This window comes from Acomys russatus, chromosome 2 (genome assembly GCF_903995435.1).
Source record: "Acomys russatus chromosome 2, mAcoRus1.1, whole genome shotgun sequence".
NCBI classification, from domain to species: domain Eukaryota; kingdom Metazoa; phylum Chordata; class Mammalia; order Rodentia; family Muridae; genus Acomys; species Acomys russatus.
In genome coordinates, this window is record NC_067138.1 from 94,620,839 (window position 1) to 94,631,741 (window position 10,903).

General features: G+C 40.7%; 1 protein-coding gene and 1 pseudogene across 1 annotated transcript; both read right to left on the minus strand.

The window, feature by feature from the left end:
• Nucleotides 1-3,142: 3,142 nt before the first annotated feature.
• LOC127207221 (interferon alpha-12-like) lies at nt 3,143-3,715 on the minus strand (annotated as a pseudogene).
• A 6,618-nt stretch (nt 3,716-10,333) lies between these two features.
• LOC127207228 (interferon alpha-13-like) lies at nt 10,334-10,903 on the minus strand. Its single transcript, XM_051166603.1, has one exon. It carries the CDS (start codon nt 10,901-10,903, stop codon nt 10,334-10,336), a length of 570 nt encoding a protein of 189 aa, XP_051022560.1.

Consider the following 10,903-nt stretch of genomic DNA (forward strand, 5'->3'; position numbering starts at 1 on the left):
GATTGTATTTAAAAGTCACTGAAATTCATTTTCAATTATTTTTTATTTTATTTGTATTATTGACATAAATACTTATATCACAATATACAGTATTATGCAAATTGTTTCCAAATGAAAAATATTGCTGTTACCTGGTTGTGGCAGTGCACAGTTTAACCACAGCATAGGCAGACACATTTCTGATTTCAAGGCCTGCCTGGTCTATAGTGCAAGTTCTTGGACAGCCAGGACTACACAGATAAATCCTGTCTCAAAAATAAAAAGCAGTATTGTAATGGTATACTTAAAAAATTCAATTAAAGCTGGGAGTAGTGGCTCACACCTTTAATCCGAGCACTAGGGACGCAGCAGCATGCAGATCTCTGTAAGTTTGAGGCAACCTGGGTCAACAAAGAGAGTCCAGGACAGCCAAGGCTGTTACACAGAGAAATCCTCTTTAGAAAAACCAAATACAATAAATAAATAAATAAAAATTTCAATTATTTAAATTGATAATTGATACCTGATAATTAGGTTATATTTTCATTTACCTTCATGAAGTCTGACATTACTTTTCATAAAATGTTAATATAATCATCGCTGTATATTAGCTATTTATTCAGTGACTGTCATGCCATCTTGAGGGCTACTGCTGTAAAGAGGCATACTGTTCAGGCAAGATGAACTGAGTTTGATTCATGGAACCCATGGATGCAGTAGAGGACAAACGTCTGTAAGGCAGCTTCTGACACACAGTGTTTATATCAAACCGAATAGAGCAGTTCTGTCTTCTCTACTCCTCCTCACAGCAGCTAGGGATCTGCATGGTCAAGTCTGTGTGTCTGCAGACTTCAAAGGCTTCGTACTCATTTTGCAAACTGGGAATCAGTTTAATTTAATTAACATAACAAATAATTGTAGTATTGTTTTAGATTATATAGGAAAGCCCTTCTGCGTAGGAGAATATCAGAGTCACTATTTCCCTTATGAGGAAACTGGATCTAACTGGAATGTTTGCCTTTCTGCTGTTGATACTTTTAGTTTCTTCTACATTCAGGATACACTGTTGTCAGACACTTTAGAAACATGTCCCATCATCTCTGTATGTCTATTAACCCTGTTGATGACCTCCGTGCTATGCAGACCCTTAGTGTCCTTTCTTCCTCTCAGTATCCATGGCCTACTGATGCTTCTGTCTTGGAATCCTTATCCAGGAAGTCTGTCTTTCTGTTATTCCTATGAATCCACATAGGTGAGATGACTAACATGTAAATTTCAACTCTTTAGGAAGTTTGAAGAAGTGTAGAAATCCGTGAAGCATGTTCACAGGGCTAGTATACACAGAACCAAGTCCTTTAGCTTGTGTCTCTGTACGAAGAGTCCATTACTCCTCCTTTGCGAGAACACAGCTTTGCACCTACACTCACAAATGTGCAAACACACAGACACACACCCCATACGATGCAACACAGTGTTATTTAATTCGTTTAATATGCACTGGTCTTTGAGGGACAACATTTGGTCTTTGCTGTCTTCCTTACTTTCAGTGGAAAGTGATGCTCTTGGCTCCCTGGCTCATGTAACTGGGCAGTGATTGGGCAGAGCCTTCATAGCACAGAGTCTCTTCAGGATGGAGATCCACATGGTGCTTTTGCTCTTTATTCCCATATGGGACACAAACAGGCAAAGGGAGATCTCAGAGATTTCTCTCTCTAGGAACAAATTCTTTCAGGCCGTGTGGCTGTGCTTCACTGGTCTCTCAAAGTCAGGGTCAATGGAGACACCCCCTTTCTGTCACCCACTTTTGTACTGAGGTCTCTAGTGCACTTTAGCCTGTAACAATTACCCCAGTACTTGGTGCTGGTTCTTCTGTGTCGTGTATGTGTGTGGAGAGTCTGATCCCAGGATGCTGTTTCTTCTTCATTACATGGGACTTACTCAGCAGCTATCAAATTTACTAAAACTCTGATGCAAGAGAAATCACATCCTCAGCCTTCCTTCTTGTATGTAACTCCACGAGAGTGTGCTAAGAAGGATGACTTCAGAACTCATCCTGGAAGTCATGTCTTCTTGGTGTAAGTTTCATAAAGCACACAAAATTTGGTGCTTTCTTAGAAAACTGGTAATAAGGCTACCTCAAGACCCAGCAATTCCACTCCTTGGAATATACCCAAAAGATCCCCCACCACACAATAAGGACATATGCTCAACCATGTTCATAACAGCCTTATTCGTAATAGCCAGAACCTGGAAACAACCTAAATGTCTCTCAGTCAAAGAATGCATGAAGAAATGTGGTTCAATTACACTGGAATTAAAAACAAGGAAATCCTGAAATTTGTGAGCAAGTGATGAAACCAGAAATGATTATACTGAGTTAACTCAGAAGCAGAAAGACTCACATGATATATACTCACTTTTAATTGTACACTAGACCAAAAGGGATCTCCCCTGAACTTCTTCACTTACCAGGAGATTGAGATAGATGCAGGGACTTCATATTGGGACTCTTAAGTGAGAGACGTATGATAGAATGGGGAAATAGAAGGATCCAGAGGGTCCTAGAAACCTACAAGAAGCACATCATGACAGGTACATCTGGACCCAGGTGGGTTGGCTCAAACTGCTGCACCAACCAAGGACAATACATGCAGTAACATTGAACCCCTATTCGGATCTCATCAATGGACAGAATATTTTCCACAGTTGTTTGGAGAGTGGGGACTGACTATGACATGAATTCTGGTGCCCCATATTTGACCAGTTCACCTTGTTTGGGAGGTGTGATGGCACTCAGAGAAAAGATATGCAGGCTACCAGGATGAGACTTGATAGACTGTGACCAAATGGTGGGGGAGGTTGTCCCCTTCTGTCACATACCTAGGGGAGAGGAATAAGGTGAAAGAGGGAGGGAGGGAGGAACAGGAGGATACAAATGAGGGGTAAACAATTGAGTTGTACTCTGAATAAATTAATTTTGAAAAGACTGGGAATATAAAATTATTTTATCAGAAATAAATAATTGGATTGCTGAGTTAAAAAAAAAAGAGTTCCATAATAACCAAGTAACTAAGTAAAAATATAAATAAATAAATTCTAAATAAATAAATAAATAAATAAATAAATAAATAAATAAATAAATACATCTGAATGGGTAGAGAACTCAGTCCTCCTCCTCTCTCAGTCTTGCCATCCAGTTGGCTGAGGAAGACAGGGCTCTCCTGACTTCTGCTCTCACCACCTCCCAGGCACAGGGGCTGTGTTTCTTCTCTCTCAGGTAGACAGTGATCCTCTGGAAGTATTTCCTCACAGTCCCCAGGGAGTCTTCCTGCCTCACAGGAGGTTCCTGCACCTCCACCTGCTGCATCAGACAGGCTTGCAGGTCCCTGAGCTGCTGGTGGAGGCCAGTGCAGAGCGTGTCTAGGAGGCTTGCCTCCCAAGCAGCAGATGAGGCCACTGAGCTGAAGAGGGTCAGGAGCTGCTGGGTCAGCTCATGCAGGACAGGGATGGTGTGAGTCTTCTGGATCTGCTGGGCATCCACCTTCTCCAAAGGGAATCCAAAGTCCTTTCTGTCCTGCAGGCAGGAGAAAGAGGAGCGTCTCCTCATCTGTGCCAGGAGTGTCAAGGCTCTCCTGTTCCTGAGGTTCTGTGTTTGAGGCAGATCACATCCTAGAGAGCAGGTGGATCAGTAGCTCATCACCACCAGGGCCACCAGGAAAGCACAGAGCCTAGCCATTGCGGATGCTGCAGATGCTGCTGGTCCTCTGGGCTGTGTGGTCCTGAACCTTCCCCTCTAGGTTCTCTGATGACCATCCTGTGTGCATGTGTCTTAAATAGGGGGAACACTAGTTTCCATTTTCTGAATTCCCGCCCAATTTCATAACTGTCTTTTACTTTTTAAACATTCACTATCTGGTTTTGTCTGGGCATCTTCTAAACCACTTTTGTTTTCATTCCTGCTTCCTCTTTCACTACTCCTCTCTGAAAGTTGTTTTACAGTTTTTCTTTTAATAATTAGAATTTTCATTAATATTATTACACATGTAGTTTATTTGTTTCTCTTTTTCAAAACAGGGTTTCTTTGTGTAGCCTTATCTGTTCTGGATTCGTTTTGTAGACCAGGCTGGCCTTCAAATCACAGGGATTTCCTGCCTCTACCTCCAAGATTGTTGAGATTACAGGGGTGCACTGCTGTGCTCATATTACATTTTTTAAACACAAAATTTATCTATAAGAGATATTGTAATATATCTTATAATAACTTTATTTCTAACAATTATAAAACAATCTAAATCATAATTTAAAGTATGATGCAAAATTTTTTACACTAAAGTACATGAAATAGTACATTTTCCCAAATGTAGTGTTTTAAAAGGAGTTCTTCAACTTGCCTTCTTTGTCTTTAATACACATTTACATAAAGTTTAATTTAATCATCATTGTATATTAGCTATTTATCTAATGATTGTCATGGTATCATGGGGCTCAATGTGTAAAAGGCTTGCTGTTCAAGCTTGATTACAGAATTGCATTACTGGAATCGTGGTTTGCATTGAATAACCAATGACTGTATGGTGGCTCCAACCACAATATTCACAATATAACAAGTTGTGCAGGAACACTCTCTCCCTCTGTCTCTGTCTCTCTCTCTCTCTCTCTCTCTCTCTCTCTCTCGCTCTCTCTCTCTCTCTCTCACACACACACACACACACACACACAAAATCACACATTAGCTCACTCACTCATTTGTGATAAAGGTACCTCATGTGTGTTTTGAAGCTCTCCCTGACATATCTTTGATATATTGAATTCTTCAATTCTAAGATTTCTGTCTCTGTCTTTTTAGCAACTCTTTACTGATTATCTCTTTCATAGTATGGATAGTTTTCTGATTTTATTTGCTATTTTATTTTATTTTATTTTATTTGCTATTATGAGACTTTGGCTACACATGTCTCTGACTGCTTTCAAATCTTTTTTAAAATTTAAATCTTAAAATTTATTTATTCAGATTACAATTCAATTGTTATACCATCACTTGTATCCTCTCATTCCTCCCTCCATCTCGCTTTGACCCTATTTCCCTCCCCTAGGTCTAAGACTGAGGGGGACCTCCTCCTCCACTATATGGTCATAGGCTATCAAGTCTCATCTTGGTAGCCTGCTTGTTCTTTCTTTGCTTTCAAATCTTTTAAACAAATTTCAGCACTTTGCTTTACCTCTCAGAAGACGGGAAGGGTGTTGCACTTCCCTGATTCCAAAGTACCTCGCGAATGAAATCTCGGTTGCCTTATATTCCCTACTCACCATTATTCGCACCAGAGCTCCTGCAGAGAGGCCCTCATTTTCCTTCCTTTCTCCTTGTGTCATTTAGCAAAGTTGAAAGTCAATCAGAACTAGTTATATGGTCTTTGCTTCGATTCCATTAAACTGAAGAAGCAGAAAGTTTTTGCCTTAATTATATCATTTTCTTAAGGAGACAATACAATCTCTCTTAAGTTTCATATCAATATCAATATTTGTTACCTCTCATTTCTGAAAGTCACTATAGCTATTATATTTTTATACACTAGAGTTGTAAATTTTTGTAGATGTACTTAATGAATAAAATAGGCACTGGGGAGATTGCCAGTCAGAAGCATGTTTGCAGTAAATGCAGAAACACCTGACTGGTTTCCCAGAATCCATGTAAATATCGGTACAGGAGTACAAGATGTAATCTTGAGACTGAGGAGGACACAGAGACATGTACCTGGAGCACTTTATTAGTTAGTGTCCTCTAGAGTAACAGTGTTGATAGAAAAGATCTCTCTCTCTCTCTCTCTCTCTCTCTCTCTCTCTCTCTCTCTCTCTCTCTCTCTCTCTCTCTCATGTGTGTCTGTGTGTGTGTGTGTGTGTGTGTGTGTGTGTGTGTGTGTTATTAAAGTGACTTACAGGCTGAAATTCAGCTATTCCCAACATGGTTGCTCATGTATGAAGGTCCATGAATTCAGAAATTATTTATTCCAAGAGGCTTGATGTCTTACTGGTATTCAGTATATGCTGGGATCCAGTAGTGCCGGTTCTATTGCCAGTGCAGGAGAGGATTTGCTACTGAGGGTAAAGAAAGCAGGCACCTCAAAGCTTCTTTCACTCATGTACTTGTATAGGCTTCCAGCAGAAGGTGTGGCCCAGATTAGAGGTGAATCTTCACACCTCAAAGATCCAGATGTCTTTCGTGTCTTCCCGTCTTAAAGATCCTATTTGGAAGTGCATCTTCACACTTCAAATTAAGCAAAATTCCCTCAGAGGTGCGGCCCTACATTTTTCTGTTTCATTTCTTTCTAGATGTCAAGGTGATCAGTATAGCCACCACAAGGTCAATAGTGAGCCCTAGTTTATCTGAGAGAACTTGTGAAGGAAATGAGGTAGGGAGTGACTGAGGTAAAAAAAACAAAAACCACACAATGATTGACACTTGTCCCAATGTATGCACATGAAAATGCAAGCACACAATGTAACAATTATATGTTTCACTTAATAAAAATTAAACTTATTTATTATTCACAAAATATGTACAGTGACTAAAGCCATATTAAGTAATAAAAAGACTTGTTCAGGTGTCAATGTCCTCAATCTCACTATGTATTATGGAATCATAGTTATGACATCAACATGGGCTTGGAATAAAACCAGAAGGTTGATCCATGGAATGGAATTGAAGACCCAAAGATGAGTCCTCGAACCTACTGCCACCTTGGTTTTCCCAAAGAGTACAAAAGTACACATTAGAAATAAGAGACCATCTTCACCATTGATGCTCATCCTACTTGATGCTTGCCAGTAGAAGAAAGAAAATAGGTCCATATTCATCATCCTGTAAAACAACCTAAACTGCAAAGAGTCAAGGACCTTGGTATATGATGTGTTGCACTGAATCTGTTAAAAGAGAAAGTGGTGGAAAGGCTTGAGCTCATTGGCAAGTGAGAGGACTTTGTGCAGAGGACACTGAAAGCAGATTTCAAGTGATCTCAGGTGGAAGAGGTTATCTGAACTCTTGAAGTTGCAGACTAAAAGACAGTCGTTAATTAGTGCACTCCCCAAGCTCATTGTTGCTGGTATCAGCAGGCAGGGCAGCAGGTGGAGAATCTCTCCTGTGGGATCAGACGCTATTTCACAGCATTCCTAGCTCAGGGTAGGGTTGTTCAGTTTGATGATGCATTCCGAATGTTTTCCTAATGCTCCAAATGATGTGATCTGGGTTGTGAATAGCTCATAAGGTGACAAAACACAGACTCCTTCTGCTGCAGAGAACCTTGTTACTAGAAGGGTCGAGGGAAGGGACACACACTGACCATTTTGTGCATCTTTAGCCCACCATGGTTCAGAAGACATGAGAAGTGTGGACCTGAGAGGATTTTTCCTCCCTCAGATGAGAACTGAAGGAAATGGGATCTTCCAATATGAAGTCGGTTCTTCTGGGAAAAGCCCATTTTATTGTGGTGGAAAGTGCCAGGAAACAGAATTCTGCAGAGAAGGTGCTAGAGTAGGAATCTGTTCTTTGCAGGCCGTGGCCAGTAGGTGGCTCTCTTCTTCTCTAAATGCTCATAAGCATTGAAGATTCTGTTTCCTTTCTCTTTCCTCCCTTCTTCCATTCTTTCTTTCTTTCTTTTTTCTCTTCTTTCTTCTTCACTCCCTCTTTTCTCATTATCTGTTTCTTTTATTTCCCTTTCTTCCTTTATTTATTTATTTCATTCCTATCTTTTCTTTCTACCATTCTTATTTATGTCCTCTGTTTTCTCTTCTTTTTCTCCTCTTCTTCTTTTCTGTTTATCCTTCCTTCCTTTCTTTTCTTTCTATTTCCTTCTTTCTTTTGACACAGTCAACATTAAGTCATTAGAAGAACATCCTATGAGTTCCAAAAGTAGAATGAGATTCTCCCTTGTAAGGGTTTCTTACAAATCTTGAACTGACTCATTTTGTCTTCAAATAGTAGTTATACTTTTTCAGAAGAAAATAAAGGCAGAAATCAAGATGCAACACAACACAGATATAGAGAGCTGTTTAATATGCCATGAATGCGGAGAACACAGGGGCGTTCTGCATCAATAAGTGAAAACAAGGACTGTGAGGCTGAAAGATGGGTTCTGGGAAAGCAGGGAGGTACTGGGAGAATATGAAAAAGAGTCTGTGTGTGCACACATATAATTATAAATAGTGTATACTGCTATTAAACAGAAAATCATGTATAATATATGTTTACCTGTCATTTCACTTTCAGTTTCAGTCTAGGCCACACCACCTATAATATTTATAATATACAGTACATATATATGCAGATATAAACTGTCAGCCATCTTTTTCTTATTGAACACTGAATTCAGAATTAATCCTCAGTGTCCATGTGTCTAAAGCAGAGATGCTCAGGCAGGTCTGACAGACAGCAAGTGCGTTCAGTGCTTCAGTTGTCTGTACTTTTCCACTTACTCTTTCATCTTCCCTTGATGGTAGAAGTCCCCACTTCTAGTTTTTTTTCCATTTTCTACTTTACTGGAAAGAAGACACTGATGTTGGTTTGTGTCACTGAACCAGAAAATGTGATGTCATTGGGAATGAAAACTAATGAAAGAAGCTGACGTGTCATCCAAACAACAATGTAGTAGCAGCATGCTAACTACTAACAAGTAGGTACTATCATAAAATGCAGAAGATACATGGACATTAAATTAAACAATGCTATGAAAGTGATCTTTCAAGTGATATTCTGGTCAATGCATTCCAAATTAAACTTTCAAAAATTTGTCTTCCAGAAGTATCTCTTTCAAAACACAAGTGGCACCATGAAGCTACCAAAGAATAAAAGCATCTTTGTATTTGTGGTGTCCCAATACGTGATTCCAAATTACACCTACACATCTATCAGAGAGTCACTGCACTGGCCAAGCCTTACCACTGAACCCTCTTTCAGTCCACGTGAACAGCACAAAGAACCACAACTGGTCACTGGGTAGAGAGTAAGCAGCTAATTTTCTGTCCTCAAGGATCATTGCAGAAGAGGGAACAGAAGAATGGTAAGAGCCAGAGGGTGTGGATGACCACAACAAAGGTGTGTTCTGGGACACAACAGATCAGTTGCACACATGACCTAAGAATGGTTATGAGTGAATTAAGAAGGCCAAGGCACATGAAACTTCTATCTTCGAAAATGGAGGCAACTTCACCTCTAGCTGAGGAATTTTGTCAACTGAAGCCTGCTGGAAGAGAAAGATTCAGTTATCCTCAGGAATGGAGCCCTCGGGAGAGGGTACTCGCTCTCCAAGAGATGGCGCTATACTATGCACAACCAATGGGACTGCAAAGAAGTAGGAGCAGAAGGTAGAGGAGGATGAAGACAAGAAGAATGAGGATGAGGAGGAGCAAAGAGAAGAGGATGATGATGATGAAAAAAAAAAGAGCAGAAGGGGAGCAAGTGAAGAGGGAGACGGAGAAAAGCCACGAACTAGAGAGGAAATAGTGGTGCTTGATGAGTTTAATTTTAGAGGCATTTTCCTTCCCTGGTGGTATTTATTCCAAGGGCTGGTCCTGAGGCTATTATGAAGTGGGTTGATTCCCAGGTTGTTCTTGGAGTTTTTGTGTGTTAATAAATGCAGACTAGTCATTTTCTTGATCTATTTTGTGTTGTTCTACATGATATTACTTCTATTTAGAACCCAATAGAGTTGTTCACTGCAGTTGAGAGTGGATGATAAATAACAGAGGTCAGAGAAGTCAAACAGAAAGTGACTCTGGGGAGTACTAGGTCAGAGAGAACTAAGACACAGTGTGACAGCAGCAAGAGTCGTTGGCTGGCTTTGCACTGCTCAGCATGCTGGCTATCTCTCCAGATGCACAGTCATCACTGGAGAGAAGAAGGGGAACGCTTTTGTGTTTTTCTAAACACTCTGCAATGTACATGTGCATCCATTCATAGTTTTGGATACTGTTTATTTGTGTACTTTTTATGATGCAGAGTATAATGTTAAAAACATTGGAAATTTGGAATAGACACTGAATAATGAAAAGTGTTTTATAAAGCAATTTTATTGAAATGCAAAATTATTTAATTACGTATGATGGTTTGTTATATGAAAGGGAAACTAAGACAGCACGGTTTAACATAAATATTTGAAATAAATTAATAGTAAAATAAATAAATAAAACAAAATGGATGCAAAAAGAAATGCTTTTACACATAGGCAAAATTTTCTGTTTCATTGAAACATCTAGGCAGGTTGATTGTGTTCATACCACAATGAATGAGAGTTTTCCAAGGAGACCCATGAAGTGAGATAGAGAGTCCTAGCCCAGCAGAGTCCTCTTCACTTAGTCTCATGACTCAGTCCTCCTCTCTCAGTGTTGCCATCCAGTTGGCTGAGGAAGACAGGGCTCTCCTGACTTCTGCTCTCACCACCTCCCAGGCACAGGGGCTGTGTTTCTTCTCTCTCAGGTAGACAGTGATCCTCTGGAAGTATTTCCTCACAGCCCCCAGGGAGTCTTCCTGCCTCAGGGGAGGTTCCTGCACCTCCACCTGCTGCATCAGACAGGCTTGAAGGTCCCTGAGCTGCTGGTGGAGGCCAGTGCAGAGCGTGTCTAGGAGGCTTGCCTCCCAAGCAGCAGATGAGTCCACTGAGCTGAAGAGGGTCAGGAGCTGCTGGGTCAGCTCATGCAGGACAGGGATGGCGTGAGTCTTCTGGTTCTGCTGGGCATCCACCTTCTCCAGAGGGAATCCAAAGTCCTTTCTGTCCTGCAGGCAGGAGAGAGGGGAGAGTCTCCTCATCTGTGCCAGGAGTGTGAAGGCTCTCCTGTTCCTGAGGTTCTGTGTCTGAGGCAGGTCACATCCTAGAGAGCAGGTTGACCAGTAACTCATCACCACCAGGGCCATCAGGAAAGCACAGGGCCTGGCCAT